At 38.0% G+C, this 22,631-nt stretch overlaps 1 protein-coding gene across 2 annotated transcripts in view; it reads right to left on the bottom strand.

The window, feature by feature from the left end:
* The window catches only part of CDH18 (cadherin 18), a 157,164-nt gene that overhangs the window by 97,822 nt on the left and 36,711 nt on the right, over window positions 1–22,631 (bottom strand). For both annotated transcript variants that reach the window (XM_075052261.1, XM_075052260.1), the window contains exon 3: window positions 18,689–18,808. In XM_075052261.1, coding sequence (XP_074908362.1) covers window positions 18,689–18,808 — 120 coding nt within the window. The remainder of the gene's footprint in view (window positions 1–18,688; window positions 18,809–22,631) is intronic.

Genomic DNA, 22,631 nt, shown 5'->3' with positions numbered 1-22,631 from the left:
AGTGAGAAGGGATTGTAAACACTAACAGCTAATGAGAAAAAAAACCAAAGAACAAAAACAAAACTAGAAGTATCTTCCCCCCAAAAAGCAGTAACATTTTATTCTGAACTCTAATTTCAATTTAAATGGCATTTCCCAAGGAAGTCTTAAGCACTAAATTGTCAGCAATGTCTACATAAGTAATATTTTAAACTTTTTTTCCCATGCATTGCTACAGAATACCTGAAGGTAACTTCATTTTTTTATACACAAACACCACATTCTAAGCAAGCAAACAAAACCCTGCCTTTGAATGGTTTACAGATTATGACAATGAAAGGTTCATACAGGAAAGCACCAGCATTTTTCAGAAAATCTGAGGATTTTCCAAGCTGTAATACTACAGTAATATCATCTGGAATAGCAAAGAGCCACAGAGGCGCTGATCCAATCACCTCCTGTACTCAGATTCATCTATATACAGAAACATGTGAATCTGCTACACTTAAGAGGAAAATAAAAAAAAGAAAAAAGACGAGAAAAAAAAAAAGGTAAGTGCTATTCCACTCTCCAACAGCAGGAGAAAGAACAGTTCTCTGGAAAACACCTGTAGCCACAATACTGTATTTGGTATTTGCACAGGATTTCAAAAGTGAGGTGAGTTCATGGCTGAGAGAGAAGGTTTGATTCAGCTCTGATTTGTACTGGTGCAATACTTGCTATTTAACACATAAGCTGAAGTTTTTTCAGTATGATAACCCCCTCCCACCCCTTGCCCGGTATGCACATCTCAAAATAATGAGGTTTCTTCAACATGCAATGATAGCAGGCAAGATCAACTGAGGAACAAAGTGCTCCACAGCAGAGGGGGAGATTTTTGTCATGTTAGAGGTATCAATACCAAACGTATCCTCTATTTTGAAAAAACAATTTGGCAAAAATTCAAACACAACACATTTACATCTTTATGTTAGTGAGATAAGAATTAACAAACTGGCAAGCTAAAGGCACATGTATCTCCATATTAAACTACAAAAAAACCCTGAAAATGCAGGTTGTTAATTTTTTTCATTGTTCTCATTAGATTTATAAGACTAACAGACATTCACCAGTCTCATTAAGAAGAGTCTGAAGGTGACATGACCCACTATTAACATAAAACATGAATGATAAAGATGACAGCTGACACAAGGATTTACTGGAACATACGTACCATGAAAAATTGAGAGTAAATACTGTAAAATCTGAATAGTCAGACTCTGCTTATGATATATTAGCATGACTCCATTGGCTTTATTAGTAATGTGGGTTTTTTTCCTATTTGTCCATGTGAAAAGGAAACCAAGTCAACTATTTTTAGTGCAAGAATAATAAAACCATTTTGTACTTGACACAAAAAACCACAAAATTGATAGTAAGTGAGAACAATGATGTGCAAACACGTTTTCCAAGTCGTCAATAGTCAGCACATTTTTAAAATGTCAGACAAAGTCTCTACCTGGTTAAGATATCATTTATGTAATCTACTGTATCAGCCAACCATACTGAAACATTTCATGACCTTCTGAGATGTGACAAAGTATGTAAGTGTTCATCACCAAAGAAACATTACAGATGAATGTTATGTGCAACTAAGACCAATTCTGGAGATATAATATTTGAATTATTATTAACAGAAAAGGGAAGAATTTATATAACTTGCTCAACAAAAATTGTACTGGAATTGTCAACAATAATGCAGAAGGTGTCTCCATTAAAATGATGGATGGATGCATGGGCCAACCCATGTTACACAACCAACACAACAGTATCCACTCACACAGCAGCAATGAAAAAGGAATGCCTGGATTTTAGCTATGTATTAAATGTACTTCCAGTCAACAGAGAATAAGAGTTTGTCAGAAAATATGATACCAGAACATTTGGTTTGATCCATAGCCCACTTCATGCCCCTAAGTGAGGAAACCCAGAAACAGGGACAACAACATTTTTGGCTCCAGAGATTTTTTTCTTTTGCACTAGATCTAATTGGTTATTTTCAGCTAAAACTATAAGGATAATAAAAACCCTCCATAATGACCCTTTAAATATGTTATCGTGTGATATTTTAAAAGAGTTTTTTTTAAAATTACTTTCTACTTCAAATAGACTTGATTTTTTTTTCTATCTGTTGGTATTTCTAATGGGAAAAAGAAGACAGCTTGAAACAAAGAAAACAAACCTCACATAAAGACAATAAGTACAGTTAGAGACTGTGCTGTTGTCTTAATTTGTGATTCAGTACTGAAAGGCTAGACTTCAGGAGCTAAATACAAATTTCACTGAATAGTAAAAGAAAACCTCTTTGAAATGAACAGAGTTCAATCACATTTTCTAAAACTGACTTGTATTATCTCTAAGTCACTTAGGTAGCCCATCACTGTGCAATGAAAAAGTAGCAATGCCATCATATTACATTCTGGACGGCACTATGGTCTACTGTGGTCCACCAAGCCATTCTCTCAGAACAGAAACACTATATATATATATATATTGCTGTGCTTGTAAAATTAAATCTATATGAAACCAATTTGGAGTGGAAGATCAGAAGCACTTCCTATGAAACCAGATGACATTACAATGTCACACAGGCACCACGATGGTTGCCACCAGATAGGAAATCTTTTTCGCCATGAATTTGAGGACTGGTGATCCTCAGATAGACTTCCCTGCCATTTGACATATGGGTGTTTCAGTGTCCATGTTACAAGGAAATGCTACCATAGAATCACAGAATCATTCAGGCTGGAAAAGACATTTAAGATCACTGAACGTGTCTGTCTCTTTCCACTTTGACTAGTCAAACAGAGAAATGCCAACAAAGCCTTTTTCTATTCTTCTGTCCACTATGTACCAGGCAGGGTCTAGGAGCAGAGCACATCTGCAGCAGCCCACAGCTGCAGGAAACACCAGTTCAAAGGCTGGCTGCTCCCTTCATGAGTCCCAGCAATGTTTGGGATGGCAGAGCTGCCCTCAGCCCCTGCTTGCTCCTGAGGACGGGAAGCACGCACGCAGGCAGGGGACACCAATGGGTTAGAATACACTGGAGTGTCCTTCTGCACAAGTGAACCGGGCAAGTCCTGGAGAAGACCCCAGATATGAAGTGAATTGAGCTAACTATGGCAATACAGAGGCAGATGCTCAAATATCCTCATGAGCCACAGGCAGCTTGCAGCACAGCCAACATCATGGGCTGGCTTTTACAAGTACAACAAAAGCTGCAGGTACCAAAAAACCATCCGGCTGGATATTCTTCTGAGTCCTACCTCCTGTAATAGAAAATTATTTTCCTCTATATGTTTGCGTCAATGAGCGTTTCAATTCATGTGTTCTACAGGGAGGAGTTATTTGTCATACAACAAATGGTGCAAAATTCTTAATTACAGATAAAAAGAGATAGTAATGCAAGGAAAAGGTAAGGTGGATTAAAAAATCCTAGCACCTAACATGAGTTTAAAAGCACTGCTCCTTTTTCACCTATTACTTCTTATACTCTTCCTGTGTGGTACAGCCCTAGTAAAAATGAAATTTTCAGTAATAATTTAGAATATTTTAAGTAAAATAGCTGACTTGACAGAAAATGTAAAGCACTTTGGTTTTGATTTGCTATTCTGCTTCTGCCTAGGAATATGTGTCAGGAGCTACATGAATCATTTTTAATTTCAAGGCCCTGAAATTCACCCTCAGGACTCCTGTCAGAAAGAAAGGATCTTCAGAGTCAAAAGAAGAAAATATTAAAAACACAGCAACATTGTGGCTGTCATCTGGCAACGGCTCTTAGTTGTATTATTAATCGAAAATGAATCAAGAAGAAAAAAATCTTATTAGATTTTGACAAGCGGCCTAATGCCATGCTCGGTGAATGTAGTAGATACCCCACAACTAAGGTTTGCAGAGGTTAGAGTGTTCCTAAAGTCTTGCCAAGGAGTCTCTGTTCAAAGAAGGACAAAATTCCTACAAAGTCAGATTAAACCACGTTCAAATGAAAGATATCTGTGGGACTTTCCTGTCTTGTATGGTTAGCTGATCAAGACAAATACAGTCAATTCCATTTATTTCAGTGTTTGTTCCAACTGAAGGTAGGTGGTAACAGGTATCTAACATAGAAGCCAATGAAAAATTATTATCCCTGGAGGCCACTCCTATGAAAAACAAGACATTAATTGTTCCTTGTATCTTTAAAGAACAATACATCCTGAGAGAAGCATATGGGGGGTAAGTATGTATCACCCTTTCTTCAAGCCATACCAAAAAGTTACAGCCTAATCATCTCCGTTTAAATTTGCATTTTTTTTAAGATTTCATTTTGCATCTGCTCCTCTCTGAAAAGAAGCAACTCCAGAAATGGATGTTTCAAAAGTTTTTAAAATTATCAGATGTTGACTTTATGTTCATTTGCTTCATTTGTTTCAGCAGTCCAGATTAAAAAAAAATCCACTTGCAAGATCTTTATCATGGAAATAATACCACGGAAAAAGACGGTTCTACCTGAAAAGAAGTGGAAAGACAGAATTTACAAGAATGATGAATATCTAAAAGTTATGTCAAGAAACAGTATTTTAAAAACAATTACACAAGCCAAATTCAATTGTACTACACATGTACCTTATATCACGCTGCACTTGCTCGTAGTTTCCTGACTTAATAGGGTATTAACTGAACAAGGAGATGGTGGCTTAAAGTAAACAAATCTACATGTTGAATATGAAATGAATGTTTTCTGTACTTTGATGTATAACTGTTAAAATTATTAACAATAGCTAGTGTAAGAGTAGGCTATCATATTTGGAAAAAATTGTATATTTCCAGTAATTTGTTTTTACCTTCTTTCATCTTCTGTGACAGTTTACAGATAAGATTTTTACATTAACAATTTATATATTGTCATGGTTTAACCCCAGCCAGCAACTAAGCACCACGCAGCCTCTCACTCACTCCCTGCCCCCACGGTGGGATGGGTGAGAATTGGAAGGAAAAAGGTAAAACTCGTGCATTGAGACAAGAACAGTTTAATAGAACAGAAAGGAAGAAACTAATAATGATTATAATAACAATAACAAAATGACAACAATAATAAAAGGATTGGAATATACAAAACAAGTGATGCACAATGCAACTGCTCACCACTTGCCAACTGATGCCCAGTTAGGTCCCGAGCAGCGATCTTCCCCCAGGCCGACTCCCCCCAGTTTATCTACTGGGCATGACATCCCATTGTATGGAAAACCCCTTTGGCCAGTTTGGGTCAGCTGTCCTGGCTGTGTCCCCTCCCAACTCCTTGTGCCCCTCCAGCCTTCTTGCTGGCTGGGCAGGAGAAGCTGAAAACCCCTTGGCTTAGGATAAACACTGCTTAGCAACAACTGAAAACATCAGTGTGTTATCAACATTCTTCTCATACTGAATCCAAGGCATAACACTATACCAGCTACTAGAAAGAGAATTAACTCTATTCCAGCTGAAATCAGGACATATATATCTATAATTAATCATCTGTCAAGGCAGTGTTTACACAAAATAATTTGCAGATATACCTTATAGCATTTTGTAATGCATTGTATTATTTTTATTATCTCAGTATACCTTGCAACTGTTGTTTTACTAGAGCATTCCGAAACTCTTGCAGAACGTGCTACACTACACAACTTTGAGGTTAGAAGCAAAATTTTTGGCATAATTTAAAAAAAAATTATGTAGTACTTTATGTCAATTTTTTCAGAATCAGAAGGTGCAATTGTTGACATATATTGTCAACACCGCTGAGAATCCCGTGGAGATAGTATCACACCTGAACTAAATCTGATCTATTGAATAAAACAGAAGCTTATAAAAAATATCCAGAAAGGTCATTTTATGTGAGTAGAAAGTTCTGTAAAAAAACAACAGGATGAGTTTTGTCTGCTTTTCCTAATTTAAAGCAGTTTTTCTTTTCTCTTCTTCCAAAGTACAAAGTAAGCTAGATATTTACCACAAAGACATTCACTTTGAAGACGGAGGCTTCCTCTCTACAGCACAGAAGGGTACTACATTTAAGCAAATGCAAAGGATTAGACAAGTAAACATACTCGTATGTTCTTTCAGTGATTCAGTTACTTTTACAGAACATTATGGCTCAGATGATTAATCCATTTCACTATGACACTAACTTTTTAACAGAACTGATTACAAATGGATTAAAGCCAAGAGTCAGGAAATGCATTCAAGCGAAAGGACCTGCATTGTGTTATGAGTCCTTGCCATTTCATATTGAAGACAAAAACCAAGAGAAAATCTCACCATAAGGAGAGATTTCTCAGGAAGAAATGGCTTTAGCTGATAAGTCCCTCATTTTATTTTCATCCTCTACTCAAGTAAAGTGAAGCCTGACTCACATGGTGGTTAGATACACAGGGAATTGTTGCATTTTCTGCCCCAACACTTCTAGATGCAATCTATTGATCTAAAATATATTTCTTGAAAGAACAGTTCAGGAGAGAGAAAAACCTCATTTAATCTACCCTCTTCCCTCAGGACAGCTCCCATGATGGCTATATCTGCTTCTGGGACTTCAATTGCTTTACTAAATTCCAGGAAGGCTTCCACTCTTGCACCTTCCCCAATGTTACAGATGGAATTGAATTTTTCCTTGCAAACAGCATAAGCATGCTCTCAAAATAGTATGTAACAGAAATACTGAGAATTTTATGGACCAGGTAAGGAAAAAGAAGAGGAACAGCATCTTTAGAATATTTTAATATTGTAGTCATGACCATAAATAATACAAAAAATTTAATGCTTTACTCCTGAAATGTGTTCCAAGACAAAAACGAGACAAAACTATGTGAAAAGAAAACAAAAGACTTCCTTAGGAACCTAAATTGCAGACTGCAGACTGGGCTGCACTCCTCTGCAATGGGTAGCAAACAGAGCTCCAATTCTCCATCTTCTAGTGTGACAATTTTCAACAACAGGGGCTTAATCTAATGTTTAAAATATTGCAGAAGGTACGCAGTGGCTGGGAATTTGAAAACGTTTTTTTGCCTGAGGGATGGGTTTTGCTCATGGGTTTGAAGATGTGAAGAAAAACATCCACCTTACAGACCTCTGTTGACAACACCACTTGCAACACTGTCAGGGCACTGTAGGGGTTGGCAGCTCCCTGCGGCCAGGTGCCCGGGGGCTCCCCGGGTGGGTGATGGCAGGGCCCGGCCCACCCCCAGCCAGGAGCAGGGCAGCCGGGGGCACCGGGACAGCCCCAGCCCTGGGGATGGGGATCTGGCTTGGCGAAGCCCACCGCTGGGCAGGGCAGGGCTGTAGGGAGCCCGAGACCGGCCCTGCTGCGGGGTCACTGGGGCAGGGGCTGGTGGCCCTGGGGGGGTGACATGGGGCCGTGGGCAGGGCAAGGGGCGCCCCGGGGGGCTGGCCTGGCATCCTGGGCCCCAGCCAGGGTGGGGGGGTCCTGTTAGTGGACTCCGGACCCTGACAAGCAGAATGGCAAGTCCATTTGTTCTTTCCAAATTTCCATATAAAGCCAGAGCCTTTGATTTGGTAACATAGCTGTGTGCTTTTGTCACGTAAACATTCCAGTTCCAGATATGGTGGTGGACAAACGCTGACTGATCTGACGTCAGGCAAAAAGACTTAACTCCTACTATCATGCACCAGTTCAGTCACAGAACACATGTGCAAGCAATGACAATTAAAAAGAAACGAGTACTGAACAGTATCTTCTCCTGGAAGTAAAGTTACAGAGTCTCAGGAAGTCTGGTTATAGTCTCTCCTAAATTTTGAATTTACAAATATGCTGGCAAATCATAAAGACAGTTACAAAGACATGAGGTAAAGTTGTTGGTTACTGTGAACAGAGCCTATCTGCAGTGTTAAAGACCAGACAAACCCCACTGTACTGCTTCTGCTGCTGCTTTTGGGCTTGACAAAGTCTGCAAGGAAAAAAAACCAAAACACTCTGGGGCAAGTTCAGAAAAGATGGACACTACCTAAGGGAAACCGGGAAACCTTATTGTCATGCTTTGTGTTCCCCATTCACACAGGCAGTGACGGTGTGCAGGCTGCAAAGTCAAATATTGAAGGGAGGACAAATGCTGACATACAGCTGGTAAAGGTCAAATTCCCTGAACAGATCACAAGTTTGTTGGTGGTTTCCACAGGCAGTTTCTTTTTCCCTTCCTATTCAGATAAGAATTGAATTATAGAGGTTCCCCAAATGTCATCTTTGTTGTTATCATATTTAAAACTGGTATAAAATTGGTTCATAAATACCTTGTGCTTGTTTGTTTTTTTTAAGTAGCTGGTCAATAGATATGGAGCTTGTGTTAATTTTATAAAGCTTTTGTTCAATTTTTCTTCGGAAGTATCTCAACTGCAGTTGAATTGGTTTTGCTGGACAATAGCTCTTGAGAAGCATTGTCTTGATGCATAATCTTTGGAAAAGCATCACCTTTGTACTAGGTTTGTTGTTCTGTATGGTTTATTACAAGACAAGATGTTATCAGGCACATTTTTTCAGATTGTAACTGAAAATGTATGCATTGTTCTAAAAAATGAAGACTGATGGGAAACCGGATGCATGCATATTTATTGATCTAATGTAGATGATGCGTTAATTCTGAGAGTAGCTATGTTTTTAAAGCACAGGATTTGTGTGCATTATAAAAATCTCCATTTATATGCAACTACTAAAGGAAACAGTATCCTCAATCAATTCTATATGCATTTCCTTTTCACAAGTCTACCACAACTGGTCTTTTCCCCGCCTCCAGTGTGAATTAAATGTAATTTCTCAAAATGTGAAAGGCAAAAATGTGAACTTACTCCAACTTATTATTAAAACAATAGCATTATTAACACAATATATTTGTAAAAATACTCATAAAACAGAGACACAAGAAGTTAAGCCATTTAACAAATATATAACCAGTGTGTCTCCAACCATAAGCAGGCATCTTAGCATTACCGAACTGGCAGATAATGTATCTCCTGGAATAGTACCTCAATATTGCTCCCTCTCATTTTCATTGCCACTGCAAAGTTTCATTGCCACACTCTAACTGCATTTCTGAAATTATTATCCTCAACAATACCAATACCCACAACAGCTTGTGAAAGGGAAAATGAAATCGGAAAAGGGAAATGTGGATCAAGAAGCAGAGCTGTGTATGAATTAGGGCACCTCTACAAATTTTGACTTAATGCTTTGCTCTATATCTTCATTTCAGTCCACCAGCCACAAATTTAAGGGGGGAGAAAAAAAACCAAAAAAGATTCAATGTGCCAGTAATTTTTTCTTGTAGAACTAGAGATGCCAATAATAACCTATTGTCTAGAAAAAGGACACCTGTTAGCTCAATTAAAGGCAATAAAGTCACTGCTTATTTCCACAACAATAAAGACTGATCTGTAAAAGTATTGCTAGCATGTGGACTGGTCCTTAGGGGCAGAGTCTTTAAAGAGTCTAGTGCATTAATCTTCTGAGTCAGTGTCCTGGCTCTCATCCCAGTTGAGCTAAAAATTACAGTAATGTATTTGTGGCTTTAGGGTGAAATCTTATTCATTCCCTTTCCCTGAAGTTAAACACATTTTATCACACATGCAATTTCCACACTTTGTTTGGCTGGAACATTAGCCTTCCTTGTTTAAAAACAGAGAACTCACAATTAATCGTTCATATATTCCTTGTGAAAAGTTCAAAGACACAGAGAGAAACACCTGTTCATAGAAGTAATTCTACTCTGGAAAAATGGACATTTTACAGACACTTGCAATGGAATGCTTTTCTCACACCAAGATCTTTAGCTTCTGTAATAGATACAGCATGGTATTTTAGACTTTCACAAAACAGCAGGCCTTTTACTATCCTCAATACATCTGAAAAGATGCAGATGTCTAGATGGGTGGAAAACCAAGCTTAAACAACATTAACGTCAGGAACCTTTTCCAATGTCCCATACAAGGTAAAAGCAAAACCTGGCAATGGTGAGCAGGTAGCAATTTTGTACCTCAGGGAAAGACTAAAGGATGTGGCAACAGATCCAAACATGATCATGTATGTCTCACTGCTTTTACATCAGGACTTTAAATCTGGTTGAACAAATAAAATACAGTGCTTCACCAGTGTACTGGCCTTGGCTGGGACAGAGTTAATATTCTTCATAGAAGCTCACATGATGCTATGTTTTGGATTTGTGCTGGAAACTGTGCTGATAACACAGAGATGTTTTTGTTACTGCTGAACAGTGTTTACACAGAGTCAAAGTCTTTCCTGCTTCTCACCCCACCCCAGCAGCGAGGAGGCTGGGGGGGCACAAGGAGTTGGGAGGGGACACAGCCGGGACAGCTGACCCCAACTGACCCAAGGGGTATTCCAGATGACAGGATGTCATGCTCACCATATAAACCTGGGGGAAGAAGGAGGAAGGGGGAGTGTTCAGAGTTATGCTGTTTGTCTTCCCAAGTAACCATTACGTGTCATGGAGCCCTGCTTTCCTGGAGATGGCTGAACACCTGCCTGCTGATGGGAAGTGGGGAATAAATTCCTCGTTTTGCTTGGCTTGTGTGTGTGGCTTTTGCTTTCCCTATTAAACTGTCTTTGTCTCAACCCACCAGTTTTCTCACTTTTATCCCTCCCATTCTCTTCTCCATCCTATTGTGGGGGGAGTAAGCAAGCAGCTGTGCTGGGGCTTAGCTGCCTACTGGGGTTAGCCCACAATAACCAGGCATTATGTTGTAAGTGTAAAAATATATCTGTGTATTTACAGATGAAAAGTTAAAAGAATAATAAAGAAAGTCTAACAACAAAAGGAATGCAGTTACCATATTGCAGGAGTTCTAGTTAGGAAGCCAAGACGATAACATGATCTGGGAACTTGCCAATTGCCAGTTAGTGGTTACAGAAGCATGCGCCAATTGTTTTTTTATTTTTCTTTAAGGATAACTTGTGGCTGGACAACACAGATTGTCCACAGTAGTTGTTCACAACACCAGATGATGAAGGAATAACAAACACAGAAACAAACAAGAGCGCAACAACCAAGGAATAGTTTCTTCCCTATTTCTGAAATCAACCTCCAATACACATGGTCCAACTCATAAGAGAGGACGAAGAAGGTTAGAAGATCAGGCAATCTTTTTGCCCTCGCTTTTCTGCCTCCTACGCCCCTCCTTTTTAACTATATGACTGATGCTGGAAGAGAGAGTGGTGGTAGGTAACCAGCAAAGAAAGTACACTGCCAGAACACTGGTCCTGACAAGGGATCAACCCATCTCCTGCTCCAGCAGCCAGACCACAAAATGTCCTGGGGGTGGATGGCAAAAATTGCATCAGGATACACAGGCAAGAGGATGGCCTAGCAAATATCAGTCACTATTAGAAACACTGAACTAGGTTGTACAGACTTTTGCTCCGAAGCAGTGCTGCTGCTTTGGTATTACCCTTATTACGCATTTGCAGCTTACCATTTTGCCCCTCCTCTTTGTACACTTTTGATTAGCAAGGACCCTTCCATGCAGTTTCCATGCTAGTGGAAAACAAGGCCTAAACAACAAGTTTTCACTTGTACCAATGCCCTCCTAAAATCTTCAACTGTACCAAAACAGAAAATGAAAAGAAACAGTGGAGTGTTCAGCTGCTCATACCTCTCTGCCCATCTGTCTCGTGGCCCGAGTTATCCTTTGAATAACTCTAGGGAAAACTGTAATAGTGTATCAATATTTTGAACACACAAGAAAACTGTGAGAATTGAGTCCATTGTTTAGAGTTTATCTTAAAAGTGTGAAAACTGTAGGTGTAGAAAATTCAATATTTCCTTAAAATTGAAAGCAAAGGACATTACAATATTTACATTACTCTTAGCTGAGAGCTAGCAGATGACACTCTCAAACAAGTATTCATGACAATATTTTTAGATGGACCACGTATTTCTGTTCCTTCAGGAATGGAGGACTGCATTGTACAGTACCTGGTAGAATCAGAAGAACAAGGTAAGAGTTTCAAATTTTGAGTTTGAATTTCTAGTGATTCTCTTGACAACAAACCGTAGACTTTGGCAATGATATACGCTAGCAATGTTATTTCTGTTACAACATTTCAGAAATTTCTTGAGGGAAACTACATGTATGAAAACCTGAATATGGAATGTAGTTCTTACAACTTCAAGATAAAATTACAGTACCCATACACAAAATAGATTTATTTTAATCCTACACAGTGTTAGAAAGATGTGTCACTAATAAAAATAACTTTCAGACTGATTCTTCACTGTGACCTCATCTTGATACTAAGTAGAAACCAATCACATATAATTAAGTTGGAGTTTTTACTAATAGCTTTAAATAAGTGGACTGCAACGCAAGCGCAAGTGAGATTTTTAAGGTTCACCATAGGTATTTCCTTACCTAACTCAAACAGAATGTGTCCTTAGCAAAATGTTATGATTAATGCAATCATCCTGACTGGTTTTAGGAGATTTAATTATTGAACAATAACAGTTTAAGAGCCCATGTGCAAAAACTGTGACAGAGGAGGTTAAGTTTACTTTAAGGCCACTACAGGAACCTGGGCATCAGCTGTGGTGCCTTAGTTGTGGAGTTAGGGGGATGTCATAAAGTATTCCTTTATAGTAGAAACATTCAGGTTATGCAAGATACTTCTATAGCCCTGTAAGGTCATTAAAATTATATTGGAGCCTCTCAGCATGAAGCAAACAAGAGTTAAACATAGGACTTTCCTGTTTCAGTTAGCACTTTAATATGAACCAACCTGCATATCAGCCAGGGATCATTAACCCCAGTAAGCATGCTTATTTTAAACAGATGTCACTAAGAAAGGTATTTCAACTAAAAAAAGAGTATGAATTCTTAATATAAAAAATAAGGATGCTCATTCAAATAAGTGGCAGAATTCGGTTTCTGAAATTATTTTACTAACTAGTATGATCTCATATTTATGGCAGACATAGGGTCATGAAATACCTTATCATTACTCAAATTAGTGCAGTAGATCCTTATCTGGGATACCACGACAGACTGTTCTACTAAACCATGCAGCGAGTGCTCTTCCTTTTTGTACTGGGAAGTCTATGGAACATCTCTTTATGCCAATTTAAGTTATTTTCTCTAAAATAAGGAAACGAGGTAGACCAAAATCCATTAAATCCATAATTATTACCTCAGTATTTAAAGAACTCATTTTAATAGATTCCATTAATTAATGGGGGGGGTTTAATTATCAGTATTTATTTAGCAGTACCAAATCTGTGAATAACTTGATAAGCAATCAATATTTTTTTTTCTCATTTTGCAGAGGAATACACATGCAACTTTAAAATTACACTCTACATACTATAATGCCACAAAAGCTGCCATTCCCATATGAACTATGGCCAAGAACTTTTAGAAAAAGGATAAGAATAATAGTTACAGATGAGGACAAAAGCCTTGAACTTCAGGGGCTGCTCATTTGGTGTTTGTGAGTGCATCTCTATATTTGGAAGCATCTATTCAGCCATTGACTATGTTTATTATTTGTATTGTGCTCTCAGTCAGGAACCAAACTAAATAACTAGTGAATAGGTCATTTCTTATAGGGATGCTTGAAGCCATTGTTCATACTATTGTGAAGACAGAAAGCAGAGGAGGCTGACACTTTCCTCACACTTCATAATTAGTCTGTACTAATTTGCAATGAAGTTCTTTCATAAATAGGCATACATATTTCTTTACTGTTTAATATCTTCAAGTAAAAAAAACCCAGACAAGTTGATCCATCTTTCTAATATTGCTGCTGTAACAGATCATTATAAATACAAATATCTAATGTTTTTTCACATTCAATTCAATGATAAATGTGTTTCTCTCCCATCCCACCAATGTCTACATTTCAATTCAAAACTGCCATGAATGAAGGTTTTAATCTCTTATTTCATCACAGTTACAGCCAGAACTGCTGATTTGAAAGGACAAATGCCCCACAGATTAATTCACGCTGTATGTTTTGTTCAGAAAGATTGATGCATCAGCAAAGAGTTGTGCGTAGCTAACATCCTCCAGATACGGGTTTACGGTGTAAGCAGTAGAATTGCACTACGGGTTTCACTTTTATTCCCAAAGCATGTGGCAACTGAAAGGGGGCTGCTATTGCTTCTAGAAAAAGCATACAGTCTAATTTGCGTTTCCTCAGAAAAAAATGAGCTTCTGGGGTTGGGTTACCAGTCAAATATTGACTGTTGATGAGCCACACTTGACATAAGGGAAGAACAAGCAGGGACAGATCCTACATGAAGTTCATAGATCAAAAAACCTCACAGTTTGGGAAAGGTGGGGTATTACATTTGTAACTTAAACTCCCAGGAAAAGTTTTCATGTATATTTGGGCATTTCAAAAGATATTCAAAGTACTACAGGGAGGGGAGAGGAGGAAGGGGAAACCACATTGAAGTACTAAGTATATTAATAAATTATTTGCTCTACTCTTCACTAGTAACTTAACTTTTTACTTTATTTTTACAATGAGGTTAATGGTACCCTAAAAGGCCAAGCAACTCATGTTTTCTGGGGTTCCCTGAATATTTTGATTAAAAAAATCATATAATCCTATACACCCAATGTTTGCAAATACACCTAGGATCTAGACATTGACTTCTCTCCCTTTCATCAACATTATTAATACATACTTATTTATAAAAATTCAGCAGTATATTTTGCTGCAATTGGGGAGGAAAGCAAACAGGAACCAGCGCAGGCTGTCACAACTAATTACTAATTACATAGCTAATTACTAAAAATAATTAATAAACACAAATACAAAACAATTCCTAGAAAGTCATTCAAATTCAAAGGATTTTGAAAATCTTTCATTTTATGTTATGCATAGACAGTAGTTCTGACATTCACAGTCATAACAACATAGTTGCAGCAAATTTTTACACACAGTTTACAATTCTTCCTTCCCAGGGGGAAAAAACAAAACAAAACATAACAAAACACAGGCCCTAGAGCCAATCAACTGAAAAACTAAAGATTGTTGGGAGCTGCCAAATCTGGTAGCCTGATGGCGATGAGGTTTCTGCAGCTCCCTGGTTTTAATCCACGATTTAGAAGCAGTAGTGAGGCCAAGCATGTGTTCCCAAGAGGCAAACACACACAGATGCAACACATACACGCAGCGGGTGACACACAGGTAGAAACACTCAGCACACAAACACAAATGGCACAAACAGCCTCATCCTTCTCCAGCTCATCAGGAGGAAGGATGGCTTATAGTTGGAAATATATGGACATACTCAACATGGGTCCCTCCTGCAACTTGCCTTAGACACTCAGTCTATCCAGTAGCTGGCACCTGGGTGCCCAGCCTTCACACTTGCTGCCACCCGGACATACAAGTGCGAGGCCTGCAGCTCCCCTCCAGCTGCAAGCACAGACCCCCTTCTAATCCTGGACACACTCACACATCCATCTGGACCTCATGGCCACTACAACAGCTGACTTGTGAGACCTCTGGTCTCTCCAGTATCTGGCCCAGACTTTTGGCCACATGGACACCTGGCACCCAAGCCACTCATCTGACTCACTGGCTACTCCAGCCTGAGACTCTGACGTAGGCACCCATGCAATACGCGCACACTCTGCACTCTCCAGTTTACCAGCACCACAGACACGCAGGCCCCTCTGACGCATGGTCCAGCTCCAGTTGCTGGCACTTAAATCTCCACACACACATGCACACTGATAGAGAGCCCCTTTACTCAGGAAAATAGTTAGAAGTGGAGCACAGTAAGATACAGGACAGACCATGCTGATCAAGCACAGGGCATAACTAGACAATGGTGCTGAGCAAGAGCCTGTTTATACATGACTGGCCCCTTTTATCCCCTTAGCCTTCTATTTTTCCCTTGTTTTTTTCCTCCCTAATCCATCTCAATCCCTCCTTTTCCCTGCCTATGGTCCTTCCTCTAAACATCCAAGAATAAGTCTAGCACAATACCATAAAGCTCCTCCCTGCATCCCATAATGTGTCCCACTCCCCTGTAGGCAGGAGCTCCCTCAGCCTGAAGGGTGATCAGGGTAGCATCTCCCGTTGACTCATCATGATGGGTTTCAGCTCTCCTGGGATAGCCCTGGGAGAAGTCCAGGCTCAAGTCTCTAATTAGGGCAGCGAGGTTACTCTTCCAGCACTGCACCTCCTCTCCTTTGGCTGCGTGAAGACAAGCTTTTATCAGATAAGTGAACAAAGATGTTCTTTTGCTAAAACCACAGGTTTTTTTACTTCAAAGTTTGTAATTTGGTGCTGGCCCACTATTATGTTTTAGATGTACGAGTTGTAAAATCCTATTTAAACTATCCCAAACTAAGCTCCTAAAAATCCCTAACTTTTAAGTCTTCAGATAGTAAGTTGTTTAAAACCAAGTTCAGGCAGCACTAAGCTAGAAGCAGAAGACTTCTTAAGGTGAGTAGTCACACTAGAGCTATGAACAGCTTGATATCTGCATCTGATAGCTCCAAGAAGCTTTACTGATAGCCATAAAAGATCCCTAGGCTTCACAAACATTACATTCAGTCATGAATGTTGGGACTTTTCTCTTTCTCTTTTTCCCCGTTTTGGCCCTTCTTTTTTGTAAAGGGAGTTTGTGCATGTCAGTGTAAATTCAGAGAACTTCCAGATAAAATATAATTAAGATGGAATTGAACAATTGAAGCCTTAGGAAAAATGGGTCACTGAAATGCTTGCAAATTCAGAAGAGTGATGTTTTTAGAAAATGAGTCTTAAAACCCAGAAATTCAAAGTGAAATTTCATAGTGAAACACTCTATTCTTCAAGACTTTCCCATCATTTCCAATATTCTACTTCTTCCCATTATATCATGCCAAATTAAATTAACTGCTATTCTGCAATTATAAAAAGACAACTTATCAAATCAAAAAGCTTTCTCCCGTTTTTTCACTCTTTCACTGTCTACTTACCTCGTAAGGTATTTTATTCTTTTGCTATTTTAATAGACTAAGGTATCAGAAGAATTTTCATATTCTATACACATATTAAGAACAGTTTAAGTTCATAAAGTGTTATTAAACCACTGTCAAAGCCTAAGGCTTGGGGAGTGAAAGTACACTCCCATCTGCTTTCTTTATAACATACAAACAGCGATACAACAGTAGTATTTTCTTTCGTGATACAGACGCAATACTGAGAACATCCATTATGATTCTTCATTGACTGAAATGCAGCTCCAGACTACAAGTTCCATACCATTATAAAAACAAAAAATATAGGCCATTGCCTCGGAGTGCTAAAACAGAAATAGAAATGTAGACCAGGGTTGTATTTCTAAGTAAAAACAAGGGCAGAGAGAGCTTGAGCACTGTACCACTAATCTTCCATACCTCTTAGTTGTTAACATGTACCCCAGAGTGGTTTTAGCCTGTGCCAGCCAGTACTCTGCTAGGCTCTATTCCCACACAGCTGGGTAAGGTGTGTGCCAGCAGATGTTCCCAAAACACAGTATGTATGAACAGGCTTGCATCAGGTTTGCCTCCCAGCGCCTTATGTAGTCCTCCAACATGATCCTGTCAGGCTTTGCATTCTTAGACCTTTCTAATATGAGCTCACAAAATTATAGAATAATTTAGGTTGAGCAACACCTCTGGAGGTCATCAAGTCTAGCCTCCTACTCAAAGCAAACCTCAAAGCTAGCTGAGATGGCACAGATACACTTCTCTTGTAATGAAACAAGTGTATACCTCCAAGTTTCACAGAGATTAATGTACACAAAGACACTTAAATGTAAAAATACGACAATGAAAACTATTTACACTATACTTACTTCACTTCAGCACATTTTAAAAATCATTATTCTTCCCTATAGTTAAGTGTAGAGATCACTAAATTTCTTTCCTTCCTCTCAGTATTAAAGCTTTGATATAGATAGGGAAAACCAGTTACAAAATTCAGATGAAGAAAGTACTTTCTTAAACTGTATTTCCTCATTATGAAGGTCTATAAATGCATACTAAAAATATATCTTCATATTAATATTTAAGATAAAGCTCTTCAGAAAATCCAAAACTAGTAACAACCCCCTCTCCCAAAAGAGATTTCTTCTCTCTTTAAAGAAACCAATTTGGATTCATTATACATAACTTACACTTTGTAGAAAAAAAGGAGAGGGCAACGCATAGAGCTTAAGCATAAATATTTCAGCTCATTCTACTTCTTGAATCATAGAACAAATTTTCAGTGAAATGGCAATACATCAGTTTTATAAATACAAGAATGATATTCATTTATTATGGTATATGTGTTGAAGCACACATTCAATAATCCTCCCAAGCCTATCCTTCAGGCAAAACAAAGCATTTAAAATCATAACGTATTAAACACACTTGATTCACTTCCTAAACAAGAGGCTTGAAAAGATGAAAAAACCGCTATTCCAGTTTGGCTGAATGGCTCATATCATGGCATGATGCAGAATTAATTCTGTACACAGCAGGCTCATTTTAGTACTCAGCGAAACACAGCAACTCCTAAATTTCATAGTGTTAAACCAAGTAGGATATAATAGGAATTTAAAAAAAAAATCCTACCCACCTGCATTTTGCACATTGGATTTCATCTACCAGACTTAGTTAACTGCAACACATTAGCCAAATCACATTGACAGGAATATAAAATACACACCTGTTTTAGGGTCAACAGAGAAATATGGCTGTCCCTGAAGAATACTGTACACTACCCTGGCGCTGTTTCCATATGTAGGGTCATCTGCATCTGTGGCTGTCACCTGTAGAACAGATGTACCTGTACATACAGGAAAAGAAAGGTTAATTGATAATAAATATAATTTTTGGACAAATATTTTTAGACGCATTTTTGAAACCTCTACAGTCCCCACATTCTGCAATTGTGGGATTAATAACATTTTCTCTATGTGTTATTATCCTATCATATTTTTAAAGTAAACTATAGTCATTTGAAAAAACCTTTTCTCTTTCCCTCTCTATCTATATATGTAACTTCATTACATATATATATAAAAACAGAAATAGTAACTACATAGCATGCATATTTATGCATGTTCATGCATACAGGCCCCAAACTTGGATACTGCTTAGACTTCCGAACAACTCATATTTATGGACTTCAGGATTATCTTCATCCACAATACAAATTAATGTTGAAGTGCATATTTAAAATAATTCGCATAAACACCCCCATATCAATAAAAGATACTAAAGGAATCAAAAAATCTAGCTATTGGAAGCCTTCAAAGATCTGAAAATGAAATAATACTAGAACCTTGTTGGGATTCCAATGATGGATCCAAATTAGAAGGAAAAGGAGTTCAAATGACAAATATTCGTATGCTGTTAATAAATACCATTAGAAAAATAACATCAGTTTCTAGCATGTCAGTAAGTAGGATAACTTATGAGTAACACTTTGTAGAAAATAAAATGCATAAGTACTTCACAGATAGAATAGAGACAAGTGATTTTACATTTTACTGTATTTTTCAAGACATTTAATGATGAATCTTTTTTGCTATCATTGCCCAACACTTCACATAAGAAATGAGTAAATGAAAGATTGGCAAGTTTATAAAGGTTCAGTCTTCATCCCACTTGTTTATCCTTCTACAGACACTGCTTTCAACAGACTCCTTTGGCCTACTATTAGAACACAGCGGTAATAATAACAGAACAGGCTGCTCTCATGTAATTCTGCATTTGAAAGTGGCTTCTCAGTTAAATTAACCACTGAGGCATCACCTACACTCTGGGGTGTTCAATTTCACATCTTGGCTGTAAGGAGAAGTATGCCTTTGAATTGATTCCCTTGATCTCCCCCACTTAACGTACTTTGATTTGCGTCATGGAACAGTTTCAGAGCATGCTAACTAGACTCCTTTGGATGAAGCTAAACCAGATGTGCTTTAGGAGCACATGTGATTTTTTCTGACTGCTAATGGGCATTTAGTCTCAGAGACCAGACAACAGCTAATCTGAAATAAGACTTCCCAAAAACATATGGTGTGGACATCAGATCCTCAGTTCCAACTGATTAACTTCATAGATAGGTTTCCATTGCACAGAACTGTTTGTTACTGTGCACACCCTCAGTGTACACTGGCAACAGAAATACCTAAAATCATGGAGTCTCACTTCAAGTACAGTAAAGTAAGCACGCAAATCTTCACAGATTTGCATTCTTTACTGTTTGAGAAACTATTCATTCACTTGTGCCACACTAAATTGGACACCAAAAGTTGCTTTTTGTATCTCTACTGGTGATTTAGTAAAAGGTGCAGCCAGCGTGTCTGCATACTTAAATAGAGTGTTTCCTGGTCTCTAAACAGGCCAAATACATACAGTCTCATACACAGATATATTCACGCAGCAGATATAAGGACATCTTGATGAATTTGAATATTGTAATAAAATCAAGCCGGAGCCAGTAATCTATTCATAGTTATTCAAGAGTTAATGGTAAAACTGACTAAATTACTGTATTTGAGTTTATGTGGCAAGGTAAACAAATATGAATTAAAGATAGTGTAATTTTCTTAATATGTTCTAGGAATCTATTCAGTCATATTTATTTGCTATCTAAACTTAGAAGAAGAGTTCCTGCAAACCACATCAGGTCACTTCAAAGAACAGAAAATGCATTTTTTCCCCTCTTCTACAGTCTAAATACTGTAATGATATATTTCTGTAGTCCAGGCAACAAATTCTAACTTGAAGTGGAAAAGCTGTGACCTTTCTGTCTTCTAGTTAAGCTTGTATTCAAGGGTGAAGGCCTGTCCACACTAATTTGTTGTTTTTCCTTTATTCATAGCTTCATTATTTTATGCTAGAATCTTGTGGAATCATTAAATATTAATAGGTTACTCATACACAATGATTTCATTTTTTTTAATTGCATACAACAAAAACATATCTGTCCAAGCAGTATAGTCACCTACCAGAGTTTGCTACCCAGACTGCTGGGCAACTTCTGTACCTTTTCATCTATAGATTTTCCTGCTTCCAGGCAAAAAGTTACCAACAGTTGCCTACTCATCTAACAGGTTGAGTTCCCATTTGCACTTCTTCCCAGGGTTCTAGAAAATCAAAGTAGGTTATGGAATGGATGAACAGATTTTGGCTATTTCAGAAGAAAATACCAGAAATACTGAGATTTCATGGTTCTCCCATTCTTCAGACTTCCTTCTCACTGCTCCTTATTTTAAAAGGTAGGGGATAGAATACGAGTGTTTGTATGGTTCATTGATGTGGGACAAAGAAATGGGGCTAGTGAAAGGTGGTATCTCACATAAGCAGCGGACAGGTCATTTAAGCATGAATGGAATGCTATTATACCTTAAAATGCACCACAGTGATTTTCTAACACATCTGTGTGTCTCTCCTAAGAAACACCAGATAATAGTAATTTGGTATTGAATAGCGGCAAAGTGTTCTCTTTTCATCTAAAAGAACACTTAGAATCACAAGTTTTAACTCAATCCCCCACCCCACCTCTCAAAACCTCATTCAGTGCAATGTAGCTCATCAGATGCTTAATTTTTCACTGTATTACACAAGCATGCTCAGCATCTTATAAGATACACCCATACTGGCCTTTTGCCAAACTCTTGCACGATTTGCTGAGCGCAGAGGAAAGGCAGCTTGTGAAAGCTGTGGGTTGGAACGCCTTCTGAGAGAAAAGGTAAAGAGGCTACCCTTACCTTCCAATTATTCCTTCCAAGTTAGCATCATTCAGCTCATCAACATGACAGACAAATCACAATTCCAAATATATTTGTACCATTCAGATGCAGCATCAGTTTTTGCTGTTGAGCTATGTGTAATGAAGGATTTAGATGGAAAAGTATACGGTACAGCTGCCTTGCTGTTTTTAATGTTAACAATTCTGAAGAAAATAATCTAATAAAAAAATAAGGATCTAATTTCCCTGGAGACCTCAGAACAGATATGAACATTGGACCCAGAGGCATATCTTCCATACATTCTCCACTCACCTACTGTGAAAGTGCCTGTCAAGAAAAACTCAAAGTTTTGCTATGAAAGCATTTTGACACTCCAGTTAGGCAATAAAAAAGACTTTTTTCCCCCGAAGTGGAGGTTCTGCTTATTCAGAGTACAAGTACCATTCCACATGATTTCCCACTACAGTTTAGAGATTACATATTGGGAATTCTGTTTTCTTAGCTAATGCTTTATACAGAGCTGGAAAATATGTCTGTATGCTCTGAACACCACCCTCTAAGCCTTGCCTTTTTTCTGCTATCAAAAATAAGGATCATTTCATTTGGGAAACCAAATTGTAGTTTTATTTCAAAATCTCTTCTTTTGTTTTTCTCTTTTTTTAAATATATGTTTACAATAAAAATTTTGTAAAGTTATGTATCAAAGAAAAGCTGAAGGGAAATACTTCAATCTGTCTCTCTGAAGACAAACTTTTAATGTTTAATGAGGCAGTTCAATAAAACATGTCTGTTGAGAATGCAAATCTGTATGCATGACTTTCCATAGTTTGCTGCACTGTTAGAATCTCAAATGGATCAATATTGAACAAAAAGTAAAACAAGTGAAAAAAAGGTGAAGTTTAATGAACACAG

Source organism: Buteo buteo, chromosome 20 (assembly GCF_964188355.1).
Source record: "Buteo buteo chromosome 20, bButBut1.hap1.1, whole genome shotgun sequence".
In the NCBI taxonomy this organism is placed as follows: Eukaryota; Metazoa; Chordata; class Aves; order Accipitriformes; family Accipitridae; genus Buteo; species Buteo buteo.
The sequence above is the reverse complement of the archived record's forward strand: the minus strand, read 5'-3'. Positions and strand labels throughout refer to the sequence as shown.